The sequence below is a fragment of the Penaeus vannamei genome, chromosome 28 (genome assembly GCF_042767895.1).
Source record: "Penaeus vannamei isolate JL-2024 chromosome 28, ASM4276789v1, whole genome shotgun sequence".
NCBI lineage: Eukaryota > Metazoa > Arthropoda > Malacostraca > Decapoda > Penaeidae > Penaeus > Penaeus vannamei.
In genome coordinates, this window is record NC_091576.1 from 21,508,280 (window position 1) to 21,523,279 (window position 15,000).

General features: G+C 39.5%; 2 protein-coding genes across 2 annotated transcripts in view; one reads left to right on the plus strand and one right to left on the minus strand.

Moving 5' to 3' along the window:
• LOC113803249 (leucine zipper transcription factor-like protein 1) overlaps positions 1 to 350 on the plus strand; it is an 11,833-nt gene extending 11,483 nt beyond the window's left edge. Inside the window, exon 7 of the mRNA XM_070141904.1 lies at positions 1 to 350. This exon is cut by the window's left edge and continues 1,200 nt beyond it. The gene's annotated coding sequence lies outside the window, so the exon portion shown is untranslated.
• Positions 351 to 2,476: 2,126 nt separating this feature from the next.
• Positions 2,477 to 15,000, minus strand: part of LOC138867117 (uncharacterized) — a 22,945-nt gene continuing 10,421 nt past the window's right edge. Inside the window, exon 5 of the mRNA XM_070141575.1 lies at positions 2,477 to 15,000. This exon is cut by the window's right edge and continues 1,734 nt beyond it. Within this exon, the coding sequence (XP_069997676.1) occupies positions 2,771 to 15,000 (12,230 nt within the window). The 3' untranslated portion in view covers positions 2,477 to 2,770.

Sequence of the window (15,000 nt, forward strand, 5' to 3'; positions counted from 1 at the left end):
ATGTACTCTATTTAAGTGTGCCTGGATTTTATCTCAATTAGGCACGTAATATACAACCAGTTTGTTAAAACGGAACGAGGTCCGATCCAATACATTCTCATCTATACGGACATGCATGTACACTAAATAAATGCATATCTCCCAGTCTAGACAAGCATATCTACTGGATAAAGCGATGTATAAGTGCATATCTATCAGGTAGATAGACAACTACGCATTTTTTTCTGTGTTTATGCAACTCCGTATCTATGAATATTCACTCTGCCGAGCCTCGCACAGTTTTAACAAACCGGCCAAAAGTAATGATAATATTTTGTTGGAAAAGTGTTCAATAATATCTTCCTTGGCATATCGGTCTGTGATTTTCTTTTCCTTTCTCAATTTTTAAAGATACCCGGATTAAACGCAAGTGATGTTGGTATTGATAATGATGGTACTTGTTGAATGCAATAGAAGTTTTAATAGTGGTAATGTTTATAGAAACGAAGAGTACTGATAATAACAAAGATAATGATGAGGTAATAATTACACATTGTAATGAGAATAATAGCACGGTGATATTACATATAAAACTAGTAATGATGATATTAATACTATACTAGGAATGATGATATTAGACTACGAGAACAACGATAGTAAATATAATGAGAATATGAACAGCAATTATAATGATAAAAGAAGCAACAATGATAAAAATAATGTTAATATTGACAGGAAAAATATCAATGATAACCATGACGATAGTAATGTTAATGATTATGATGATGGTGATGATGATGATAGTAATAACGATAATAATCAAAAAGATAATAATCATATTGTTATCGATCAAGATTATGATATAATGATAATAACGGAGATAATAAATATAATGTTCGTTATGATGATGATAATGATAATGATAGTATGTCAGTAATGTGACAGGGATTTTGAAATAGGCTTATACATTTCTTTGGATGATATACCACTACAATTTCAGTCGTTAATTATGTTTGTTTTTGTGTGTTTGTATATCTATTTTTTTTTCTTTTTTTTAGGCTTTCTTATTATTTTCGTTTCTGTTTTGTTTATTTACATTCATCTTTTCAATTCTTAGGATTTTGAAGCTCAAGCATTCTAGCCAGCAAATTGAACCAAAGCAATTATTGTTACTTTTTCATTCGCATTTGATTAAATTGTGAGACAGAAAAAGGAGATATATTTTTTTTTCATTGCCCATATTTCATCAGCTTTTAACTAAATTCTAATATAGTTTTTTTCTCTTTCACTTTTTTTCTTTCTTCTTTCGTTTATTTTGCCGGTTTCGATGTTCAATGCTTCTTTCTTTATTTCTTTTTTTTCTTTCTTTCTTTCTTTATTTATTTATTTATTTATTTATTTATTTATTTATTTCTCTCTTTCTTATTGTTTGTGTGTGCGAACTCCAAGACCCATCGAACAGCTTCCAAGTCATCTGGTGTGCATGTTTTTTTTTTATGAATAGGATTTCGAAGCAATCCTAGTGTGGCGTCCCTAATTCACTGATGATATTAGTGTTAAAGAAAAAGTTATGATTTTTTTTAAGTTAAAAAAAAAAACAAAAAAAAAACAGTCCATTGGTAGGCATATTTCTTCTTTTTTTTCTTTCTCTTGGCATTTTATAGTGTTCTCATTTAGTGTCTCGCTCTCTTTATACACACCTTCCCTCCGACATATTCAAGGAAGTAAAAGGAAGAGATAAGCAAATAAGAAAAAAAAAAATACATACATCCCTTATCTTTACATTTATCTAATATTTGTCTCACATTTTCCTTTTTAATCTTTGTTAAATCTCCCCTTTAGCACGGGGGCATTTAACCTTGTAGGCGTCTAACGGTGTCTAGCAACAAAAATAACGAAATGTCGGAACAAATTCCAGGCTGGCAGACAATCCTACGAGGCGGAGCTTAACGTCGTCCTCTTTTGAGGCTGTGTAACATTGCAGATGCCAGCACTTAGTTTTTGCAATATTTATATATATAAGTGTGTGTGTGTGTGTGTACATACATACACGCACACATAGACGTATCTATTTTTTTCTCTTTATGGGTACGAAAATAGCTTGATACTTCATCTTATGTGATTATTTCCGTGTCCGGGCATGAAGAGTATTGTGATACTGTGTTTTTTCCCCCTTATTCCTGTTTTTGTTGATTGTTCTTAAGCAGAAGAATGGTTATTATCATTGCCGCTATTATGATGTTTAATTCTCTTATCATTATTTTCTTATTTTGTTTGCCTGGACTTGTGCATTTCTGCATATCATGATTCCATTTCCTCATATAACTGAGCACTGGCATTTCCCTATATGTTTGCTATCCAGGATTGGAATTGTTTTCAATATAATGTTAGTTCCTGTATACACGTCCCAATCGTAAATGCAGAAAATTAATATGGTAAATAGCAAACACAGCTTGAAAGAAAAAAAGGACTGATCGAAACAAAAGATTGCACTGAATATCTTTATTAAGATGTCTTTAATCTGTTTTCCAGAGATGATTTGTATTACATAGGTATTCAGTGCACATTTTCCATTGCAGTGCAGGATACAACTTGATTCTGGTTAAATTTGGTTGAATGTGTGCAGAAACATAAAATGGAAATTGACAAAACAATTACACGAAAAAATCATATTCATGATCAAATGCAATTTATATATATATATATATATATATATATATATATATATATATATATATATATATATATATATATATATGATATATTGCTATATCACTTTCGGATTATGTCACTAGGAAGTGGTGACAGTTACTTCTGGTGCTGTATAGTGTGCAGATACATCAGTGAACGACGTCATGCTACTTGACTCGGTCGTCAGATCTGTAACAAATTTTTCAGCGATAACTTTAGCTTCCTCAATCAGGGTTTTGGCGGAAGCTAAGGAGCCGCTTTCTTCCTTGCTGAAGTGTCTCATTGCCTTGGAGAAACCGTGCATTTTTTCCCGTACGTTTTGATACCGGAAAGTTGTACTGCTGTCCATACCGCTGGCACCATTGTCACTGCTGTCACCTTCAGCTGCGTCGCCTCCACTGTCTGAACCTCCTGCTGCGTCGTCTTCGCTGTCTGAACCTCCTGCTGCGCCGTCTTCGCTGTCTGAACCTCCTGCTGCGTCGTCTTCGCTGTCTGAACCTCCTGCTGCGCCGTCTTCGCTGTCTGAACCTCCTGCTGCGTCGTCTTCGCTGTCTGAACCTCCTGCTGCGCCGTCTTCGCTGTCTGAACCTCCTGCTGCGTCGTCTTCGCTGTCTGAACCTCCTGCTTCCGCGAGCTTTAGCGCTTCTAGCAACTGCTCAGAGGCACATAACACACCATCTTCAATACTGCAGTCTTCACCTCCATCTCCATCTCCTGTGTCATCTCCACTCGATTCATCTCCTCCTGTGTCACCTCCACCTGTGTCACTTCCACCTGATTCATCTCCTGTGTCACCGCCACTCGATTCATCTCCTCCTGTGTCACCTCCACCTGTGTCACTTCCACCTGATTCATCTCCTGTGTCACCGCCACTCGATTCATCTCCTCCTGTGTCACCGCCACTCGATTCATCTCCTCCTGTGTCACCTCCACTCGATTCATCTCCTGTGTCACCTCCACCTGTGTCACTTCCACCTGATTCATCTCCTGTGTCACCTCCATCCGATCCACCTCCCGTGTCGCTTCCTGATTCACCTTCATCAGCACCACTGCTGCTTCCATCAGCTGAATCAAACAAATTTAGGGAATATTGTAGGAAATTCACGATTTCCTGGAAGAAAGAGATTTCCTTCATGATTTGTACTTTGCTGGAGACCTCTTCTGAATAGGTAGTCATCAATTCTAGTGCTTCACCATAACCGTCCATTTGTTGTTGTACGAGAGCTTTTAGTTCGGCACCGTCATCATCACCTAAGTTTGCGCCCTCAACCTTCAGCAAGCTCTTAAGTTCCTTATTAAACTTCTTCATCTTCTTGATTTGGTCTTGCCTTATGTCCTTCGGGGATTCGAGCCCATTCAAGATTGAAGTAATTTCCGTTGTTATCTGATATATTCTGTTAGCGTTCATTTCCTTTGCTTTCTTATCTTTCTTGGTTAATTTTCCGCTATTACCCTCTCCATCACTACCTTCACTTCCGTCTCCACCATCACTACCACCTTCACTTCCGTCTCCACCATCACTACCACCTTCACTTCCGTCTCCACCATCACTACCACCTTCACTTCCGTCTCCACCATCACTACCACCTTCACTTCCGTCTCCACCATCACTACCACCTTCACTTCCGTCTCCCTCATTACCTTCACCTCCTTCTTCCCCTTCACTAGAATCCCCACCCCCAAGAATTTCTAACAAATCTCCAAGGACTGTGTGAATCGAATTAAACCTATAAGCTACCTCCTCAATACCAGCTCTTTCTTGTGCAGTTCCCAAGTACACACTGCTTATCAACTCTGACAGACTTGATTCTTCGATACTATACTTCCATATCTGTAGTTCTGGAATATCGCCTTCGCTAGCAACATCAAACATAGATGTAAGTTGCTTCAGGGCCCTCTCGAACGTTACTACGGAACTACCCTCTACGGCTGAACTGTCGAAAGTCCAGGACATGAGTATATCACTGACTTCGGTTACTAAGCTTTGCAAACTATCTTCTTCACCTTCATCTCCGTCTTCTCCACCTGATGAATCTGCTCCATCACCTGAATCTCCACCTGATGAATCTGCTCCATCACCTGAATCTCCACCTGATGAATCTGCTCCATCGCCTGAATCTCCACCTGATGAATCTGCTCCATCACCTGAATCTCCACCTGATGAATCTGCTCCATCACCTGAATCTCCACCTGATGAATCTGCTCCATCGCCTGAATCTCCACCTGATGAATCTGCTCCATCACCTGAATCTCCACCTGATGAATCTGCTCCATCGCCTGAATCTCCACCTGATGAATCTGCTCCATCGCCTGAATCTCCACCTGATGAATCTGCTCCATCGCCTGAATCTCCACCTGATGAATCTGCTCCATCACCTGAATCTCCACCTGATGAATCTGCTCCATCTCCTTCACCGAACCAAATCTTAGTTTCACTCTCAAATGCGTCCAGAGTATTTAGAGCATTTTGAGCCGCGAAAACATCTGTAATGGTTCTTCCATAGCCTTCCATCATGCTACTTTCATCATTGAATGTTACTTGGACAGATTCCACAAAACTACGAAGATTCTCAACCTCTGTTACATCGACAGATAACCCGCTGGTTTGCGCCTCTTGGATGCCAATTAAGGACATTCCAATCCCACTAACAAGGTTCATGTCCATAGATCCCATATCGGCACTAGCAGTAGTGAGAGCAGCGCGGATGCTTGTTAATGACGATTTGTTCATTTCCTCGCCACTTCCTCCTGCATCAATCAATCCTGTTAGATTGCCAGTGAGAGATGTTAGTAGGCTGTCCATGGCACTAAGGAAGTAGTATTGTTGATAGGCAGAATTTTGTTCTGATTTGGCCTTATTTACCTCCATATCGAACTCTTCTTCCATCATACTATTAAAGAATAATTGTTGCGAAGATAGGAAACCTTGCGTTGCCAGCAGCACAGTTTCTGTCTGATCAATAAGCTCCATCAACTCAGTAACATCTACACCAGCATTACCATCAGCCATAACACTGAATTGGTATGCTAGACTTTTTACGGAAACAACATCCTCTTGAGAGATAAAAGCTGAACCCATTACGAAAGTTTTAAAGAGTGTAACCATAGAATCAACAAGGTCCTGAGCACCAGCAGGAACACCTACACTGACTGCTGATTTTATTAGAGTGGACACGGTAGCTATATCTTCAATACTGGAATACATTAACTTATTTTGAATTGCTGTCCCATACCCACGCACACTTTGGCTCACTTGAGTAGATGTTGCAGATAATTCAGAAATCAAGCTAGGTATGTCTGCAAGCTCAGCTCCCATTGTTGGGGAGATGGTGCTCAGTGTTTCACTGGCAGCGATAAGCGTTTCTACGTCCCCTTCTGGCATCACAAGTCCATTTGCAAATAAGTTGCCTGATGCTGCCTTAACATCCGCAATTATTGCATTAACGTCTACTTCAACATCGCCTCCACTTCCATCACCCTCTGATCCATCTCCATCAGCATTACTTCCATCTCCTCCCTCACTATCGCCATCATTTTCACTATCTCCTCCCTCACTATCGCCATCATTTTCACTATCTCCTCCCTCGCTATCGCCATCATTTCCACTATCATCACCATCCTCACTAGGAATGGTCATAAAGCTTGTCAGGCTGTTGATAATGCTTGTCATTGCATCATTTGCCGGTGTAGTTTTAGCTAAGGATTCCAAATACTGGGTGTTTAAGGTTGAACTCGATATGGCTTCATTGAGACCATTCATTATGGTATAAACCTCTAATAGTTTCTCGATACCAGTATCTTCACTCTCAGGCAAGGTCACGCTGCTGAAATCGATTTCCTCTAGCTGTGTCTTAAGGTCAAGCGGAAGAGTGGATAAGTCAGCAGCAAATGGCGATAACATTTCAAAGGCCATGGAAATCTGTTCATTACTTTCATATGTCACTACACTTCCCATGCTCATTGTGAGTGTTCTTAGGGCAGTTGTGGCAGCCGCAATAATGCTTGCTGATTCTTCTAAAATCTGGAATGTTCTCGTGGAAACATATTCTTGTGTTGTATAGAAAGCATAATTATTTGTTGATCTTGAAAAGACTGCCAAATTCTCTTCAAGTATTGAAAGGGATGCTATGTTTCCATTATATGTTCCAATTGCCATTTGTAGCTTAGGTGCTGCTGCTGACAATTCTCGAACTAACCCTCTTGATAATGAGAATGTACTGGTTGTCATAGAACTAACCATCATACTTAGTTCCTGGACCTCTAATACAGCAGTAAGAGCGTTGCTTTCTTCACCAATTCCACCATATGGAATACCTCCCATCACTGCCAGACCAGCTTCTCCAGCTCTTGTAAATATGGTAGATTGCCTAGTTGATGCTAATGATTCAGTTATGTCTCCTAAAAGTTGTGTAACTTTTTTGTAGTTTTTAACTGAAGTGCCTGCTTCTACTCCCTGCATAACGTTCATAAAAGGTTGTACCGTACCTTGCACGGACGCCATATCAATACTGAGAGGATCAGCTGAAACGTCTTGTAAGAATGTTAACATAGCATCTACTTCTTGTAGCTCTACTTCATTTCCATTTTCATCAATATCAACAATGCCCCCAGTAAATGACTCTAGCTGACCACAATACATAAAAACACCATCAGTATCAGCATCTTCCTGATCTTCTATTTCCTCGCTATTTATCCTTTCTATTGTCGTGGTAATGGACTGTGTAGCAGCCTCCATCTCAACGGATAAGTCTTCAAGTTCAGGTAGTGGAGCAAAATCTTCCAGGGAAGCTGTGAGGCTAGGAAGCTCCCGCAAGAAGCCTCTACACATTTCTAGTTGGTATTCTTCAATGTTTCCAGAGGTCCATTCTCCTAGAATATTCATAGAATCTTGTATGATCTTCTTCATTTGTAACACTGAGGCATTTTCAGGGTCTGGATCGGTAGTACCTCCTGCTTCCTTTATTCCAGTCATAGCAACACTAAATTCTTCCAGTATTGTTTGAGCTCCTTTACTAACGAATAACTTTCCTTGTGTCTGTGACTTTTGCAGAGTGCTTCCAACTGCAAAGCCTCCAATGACTTGACTTAATGAAATGTCTGAATCTAACACAAAATATGCGGCAGCTTTTAGATCAGGTACAAATCGAGGATTTTCCACAAGGTCAGATGTGAACAGAATTTCAGAACTGGATTTAAGGTCTTGAAGTATTTCCTGTGAGATGGTAGTACTCATTAAACTAAGTTTAATTAATGAACTTGAGAACAACGTAGCCTGTTCCAACAGGATTGGATCCTCTATAACAGATGATTCGTCTGTCACAGTCCCAACAGCATCTACAAAGCTTTGGAACTGAACTTCCATGTTAGCTATAAATGTTGAAGATTCTTGAGTAACAAGAACACTACTACTTGCATCGGCAGCACTAGAGAGCAGTTCAACAGATTCCTGGAGAGTCTGTTCAGTAGACTCAATAGCTGTGAGAGTGGCATCTATAGCTGCTGTATCTACCACAACACCCTCTGTTTCACCAAGCATACGCAGTTCCCCAATAACCTCACCGCAAGCCATCAGAGTACTGTACTGAAGATTGTTTATGTTAGTAGTAGCATCCTGCAGTATTATATTTACTCTGCTTATGACCGCCTCACTTGAAATACCTGAATCATCCGTGTTCGTTCCACCTGCTCCTTCTGACCCACCTGCATCATTTCCTGAGTCATCCGATCCACCTGCATCATCACCACCTGAACTCCCAGAACCACCACCATTCTTTAGGGCTTCAAGCTCTGTCATTACATCTCCCATGAGCTGTTTTAACTGTGAGCTTATAAAGGCTTGTTGTGTTATTCTCAAAGTACTCTCTGGGATAATTACATCTGAGAACAATGGCAACCCAAATGATGACCCAATTTCATCATCTGTGTCTCCACCAGCACCACCAGTGTCTCCACCAGCACCACCAGTGTCTCCACCAGCACCACCAGTGTCTCCACCAGCACCACCAGTGTCTCCACCAGTGCCACCTGTGTCTCCACCAGTGCCACCTGTGTCTCCACCCGCACCACCAGTGTCTCCACCAGTGCCACCTGTGTCTCCATCCGTACCACCAATGTCTCCTCCATTACCATCTCTTGTCTCCATGGCTGTCAAGAAAGCCGACTGAGACGATGCTGCAGTCTGAACTATACTTTGGACTGAATCAATAGTAGTCAATAAATCAGTAACATCCCCAATATCAGTATCTCCTTCAGATGTGCTGGCAGCACTCAATTGGAAAGTGATGGTTCTAATTTCAGAAAGAAGTTCGTTTGATACTAAGAATACATTTGTCACTTTCTTTAATGAGGCCTCTAGTTCCGCAAAGAGATCAGCTGTGTCGCTACTTCCCTTCTTACTAGACATCCTGTTGATGCTACTTTTTAAGGTGTTCAAGGTATTACTTGTTTCTTCTGCGATGTTAAAGGAACTCATTGTTGCAGTTTTAGATTCTTTGCTCTTAATATCTGCCGACACAGACGCCTTTACTGTAGTCAGACTATTTAAAAATTCACTTATTTGAGTAGCTTCAATCTTTGCAAGAGCTGAATTTATATCTCCTGTAAGGAATTTTTCGATTAAAGTTACTGTTTCAGAGGTTTTTAAGGTCTCAATACTCATACTCCCCAAAGTAATTTCACTGACCATGTCAAAGACACTGTTAAATATATCTATTTGTTCTTGTGATGAGTCAAGTGCTCCATCCATATCTCCAGTTTCACTTTCTCCTCCATTTTCCCCTTCCGTATCGGTACTTTCTCCTGTGTCTCCAGTTCCACCCGTTTCTTCATCTTCCTCTCCTGTATCTGTAGTTTCCTCTGTGTCTCCAGTACTGCCTGTGGCTCCAAATGCAAACCCTTCCAGGGCATCCATGCATCGAGTTATGGAGCTTTCAAGTTCGAAACTCTGATCAACTGATTCAGCTTGGGCAACAAATTCCTTGGACTGTTGTGAGGCAGTTATGTATTGAGAAGTAAGACTGATAAGCTCATTAAAGTATTTAATACCTGTTCCTTTGGTTCCAGTTATCGCCTTAAAGTCTATGGCTCCAAGTAAATCTCCAAAGTCAGCTGGAACAAGTCTTAGATCAGCAGAGTATTGGACAAGCAAGTTATATGCGTCAGTCACAGTTGTATCTTCAGTATACTCTGCATCCTCTGACAATACTCCAATTGTTGCCTGTACACTCATAAGGTCTTCTAATGAAGTCTGTAAGGTTTCCTCAGCCATTCCAAGTGATTTTTCTATGATTTTGTTGTTTCCTACTGCCTGCTTTCGCCCAACAACCTCTGCACCTCTAACATCTGTGATTGACAATGTCTCTATTATATTGCTCAGGAAGGCAACACCGCCTGGTGCTGTGGAAATACTGCTAATAATGCTAGCCATACCTTCTTCTATCATCTTGATTTCGACGGCGCTCATGGTGGCTATATCAATCTTTTGCAGTTTAAAGTAGAACTCTGTAACTTCTGCAATTTCACTTATATCCCCCGAGGCTTCTGCTGCTAAACTTAGGACTGACTGATAATTGTTCCTTATTGTTTTGCATGCAGCTTCAGAATACACACTCTGCTTTTCTTTAATAACATTTCGCTTTGCTGTTATAACTTCATTGGAAACAATTGCCTTTTCCTCCTTCACTGCTATCATTAGGTCATCGAGCATCATTATTTCTGAAACTTCCCCTTCTTCAAGTTTACTAATTACACTGGTTAAAACTTCTGAGAATGACGTCATGAAAGCAATGTCCTCGGAATCATATGCTCCTCCTTGTAAGAAGCTTCGGAAATTTGTAAATTCAACAAGCTCCATGGATGTACCAGAACCACCACTTGCACTGACTTTCTCATTTATACTGGCAAGAAGAACTTCAATGCCTGAAAGTTTTTCTTCTGCTTTTTTGATCAGTTCAAATGTAGCTCCACTAGACTCGGAAGCTGAACCTTGAGAAATACTTAATGACTGTGTAACTATGGCAGAACTTAACATTCGCTGCAAAGTCTTTAGCCCTTCAACTTTCTTTTCTTTCGTCATGTCTGCACTTCCAGTTACAAGTTTGTCAAGAGAGGTGCTGAAAGATGAGCTCATGATGCTGGATGCCTGTTCTTTAATTTCCTTCATGCTTTCTAATATTGTGTCAAATGCTTCGTCACTTATATCCGCTCCTTCGGTTAATGTAGACGTTAACATGGATTCAGCTTGTGAAAGTAAAGCAACCTCCTCTTTCTTGGTGAATAACTCATCTGCATATGATAAATCAAAGACGTCTTCTGTAAGACCTCCTGCCAGTGATTCATCTATGTCATTGACAAGAGTAATGGCACTTTCTAAGTTAGTTATGATCGTTCCCTGCTCAAAAGTGCTCTCCTGTAGTACAACTATAAGGTCATCCAATGTCTGTAGTTCTTTTTCTGTAGCAGAAGAGTCGCTTATTTTTTTAAGAATAGTTGTTGCTTGTGTTATTTCTTCTGACTCTATACTTTCGCCATCACTTCCATCACCCACAGCTACTAGAATATCTTCAAACACTTGCTTAAGACTTATGACAGATTCCTGATATTTCTGTTTAATTTCAATGGCATCTTTTTTCGTATTATCCGCAACAATCATACTAATTTCGCCTGCAACTGTACTCTGGACTGTGGAACTCAAGTCTGAAAGCTGTGTTATACCTTTAACAACTTTCTTTTGAGCAACCAAAGTCTGCAATACAGACATTTTTGAGTTCAATTCTCCCAAAGTTGTTTTTGTTATTCCAAGCACATTAGATTCAAACATAGTCAGACTTTTGATCAGTGATAAGACATCTTCGTTTTCTTCACTCTCTGCAGTTTCTTCATCAATCTCCAAAATACTTGATGTCATTTCTGATATTTTTGTCAGAGTGCTTTCAGTTTCCATAAAAATGGCAATTTGGGAATTCTTTCGCTGACCTTTTTCGATCTCTGATTTCTTTTCCATGACGCTTTCTTGCAAAACTGAAAGGGTGCTTACAACATCAGATATAGCCTCGGCACCTCCAGTAATTGTTGTTTTAATAAGTACTAAGGTACTGTACTTCTCCTCTAATTCCTCGACTTCTTGAACTGTCATTGAACCTACATCGTCGACAAGAATATCGGCTATTTCTGTAATAATACTACTAACATCAGAACCTGATACTTCAGAATTGTCCAGAATATCGGTAAGTTCCTTTTTGAGATTTTTAACAACAGTTTCAACAGCTGTCACAAATTTTAAGCTTGTAGTCTCCTTCTTTGTTTTTCCCAGGACGGCATCATTGCTAGATAGTTCTTGCAGCTTAGTTTCTGTTACAGATTTGAGAACTAACAAATCTGTGATTCCATTACCCTCAGTAACTGTGATAGCCATTAACTTCTCAGTTGATGTTTCTATTTGAGTTATTTGTTCAATAGTGAGAGATGTAATTGACATTTCCTGGATTGCAGTAATCAAGCTAGCAACATCTTCATTTGGAGATTCCTCTGTAGCTAGACCTATTTCTGATATGAGTTTAGATGTTATGTCGACAATAGATTTCATGGCATCAGCTGCTTTGTTCAGAACAGCAGACTTGGCTGTAATTGTTACTGCCGTTTGAGTCGATGATAATTCTTCACTGATAATAACTGAAACTTCCTCCATCAGATTCAAGGCGTCATCCTTTAGAGTTACATCTTGCTCACTAATGCTTTCTAATTTTGTGAATGCCTCTTCTAGACGTTTCATTTCTTTGAGCTGTACAGCATTTACACTGCCTACTTCTTGTATACCAGTGAGCAGTGCTACAAAGGCTTCTATATCAGCATTGTCTTCAGTAGCAGAATCAACACTGATTAATTCGAATACAGATTTTACCTTTGATATGACTTTGCTACTAGCCTGCAGAGTAGTGACAGTTGCCCTCTCTTCAGAAGTTACTGCAATTTCTTGCAATGATTCTTCTATATTCTCTGCTATCGACGATATCTGAGTTTCTACCTCTTCAAATATTCCTGAATCTATATTAGACAAAGTGTAAGCCAAAGTCAGCTCTTTGTTTAATCTTTTCAATTCCTTTACTGTATCAAAAGTTATGGCCTCTGTTGACTCCATTTCGCTCAAAAGCATTTTAATATCCTCCATAATAAACAGCGTAGCTTGTTCCTCCTGATTACCTTCAAAGAAGGTCTTCAGGGATGTAAACTCCAGTTGAAGGGCCGTTAGTTCTGTTGACGCTTGGCTTAAAATGGTCTTTTCATTGAGACTGTCCTTTGCTGTCATAATGAATTGTTGCTCTTCCTCAACAACAGCAGTTGCTTGCAATGTCATAGATTGTAAGTCAAATAATCCTGATATTTCCTGGCCTGCTGTGACTGTAATACCCTTGAATTGATCTAAGGTGGTCTGAAGATCGGTATCAGTCTTTTCAAAGACCTTGGAGATATATTCTTCCATTATTTCTTTGAGCCCTGTTATTTCTGCAACTTCTTCATTTGAGTCAGTCGTAGTTATATCTCCAATTGCTGTAATTTTGGAATCAATTTCAGTCTTAACTTCTTGAAGTAATAAGGATATTTTCTCTAGACTCTGTTCCTCCATTTCAATTTCTTTCAAATCTTCTAATTCTGAGAGTCTTTTCATTGAAGATTCTGTTGCTTTTTCCACAGCAGTCAGGGTAGCCACAAGATTACCGACACCCTGCTCACCGCTGAGAAGACTCAATTTCTCTTGAGCAGCAGCAAAGGTTTCCTGCAGCAAAGCAACATCTTCTTTAGTTGCTGAATCTGTGTTTGAACTGATAATCTTGGCAATTTCAGTTATTTTATTGAGTTCTTCAATATCTTCACCAATTAGCTGCTCAGCAGTAAAGCTATCGATGAGTTCACTAAAGCTCATTTTTATATCCTCCAGTGTTTTCTCCACTATTTTTGTTATCTTAATGGTTTGTTTACTTGCGATTTCAGATTGGATTGCAGACGAAGACTCTTCAAATGCTTCTGCTACGTCTTCAGCAGCCATCTTTAAAGCATCGATATTATCAGGCTTTGTGTTACTTTCTTTAATAGTTTTAAGTTCTTTCACAATATCCTTTAGTTCTTGGATGGTTACTGGAGTGACAAGCAACACGTCTGTGATACCATCAAGTGTCGCCGTAAAACCGTTTATGGTTTCCGTATTATCTGTGCCGATTGTTACAAACTCCTGGATGCTTATTGTAATTTCTACAATTTTTTCAACTTCAACTTTTGCATTTTCTATAACAGACGCTAAACCTAACATATCAGCCAACCCCTGTTCTTCAGTAAGAGCTTCTTCAATAATGGACTGTAGTTCGGATGTCTCCTCAGTTACTTCTTGTAATGTACTTGAGAATCCAGTTATGGTTACTGCATCCTCTTTTAATGTAACTATGTTTAATATTTTTGCATTCATTGTTATCAACATCTGAATAGTTTCCTCTGATATTGCCCCTACATTTTCTTTTAATTCTACAATTAATTCTTTTACTTCATCAATTCCATTATTTTTTTCTTCAGTCTCTCCTGCACTTAGTTGCCCGAGAAGAGAAAGTAATTCTGTCACCTGCAACTGAGCATCTGTGAGAAGCACAACGTCATTGTCTTCCTCTGCTGCAGCTTGATCAATTAGTCTGTCAATTGACTCCTTGGCTTCTGTAGCAAGATCTATGGACTCCTGCAGACGTAGTACGCCCACTTCGGAACTGGCGTCAAAGCTAGTTACAAAAACTTTCAGTTCCTCGAGTGCAGTTTCAAGCTCGCTGACAAGACCTTCAGATACACCGTCGGAAATCAGCTGGTTAAACATATCAATGCAACTGTTTACTTCTTCAGATGCCACTTCTTCTGTAAAACCATCAGTTATCTCCTGTAATTGCAACAGTGTAGTTTTACTCTCTGTTATCAAGGTTTGTGCAGATTCAATTGTTGCGGATGCTTTTGATTCTTCTTTAGCTTCCATAGTTGCTGTTATTTCTCCATTTATCGCTTCTTGGACAGAATCAATAGTTCCAGTAAGTTCAGTTAAGCCAGCATAACCAAACTCCGTTGACAGAACTTTCACAGATTCAAAGAATCCAAGAACTGTTTGTATTGATTCTTCTTTAATCAATTGTACTTGTTGCCACTTACTCAGTTCTCCTTGAAGCTGTGTTATAGCAGCACTATTTTTACCTCCTTCATCTTGCGTAAGAGTAGTGGTTATAAAGGTTTTTATATCATTTGAAAGTTGCAGGGCTTTGTCAAGTGTTGCTAATGATCTTGTTTCATCAAAAGATGTTTCCAGATTTT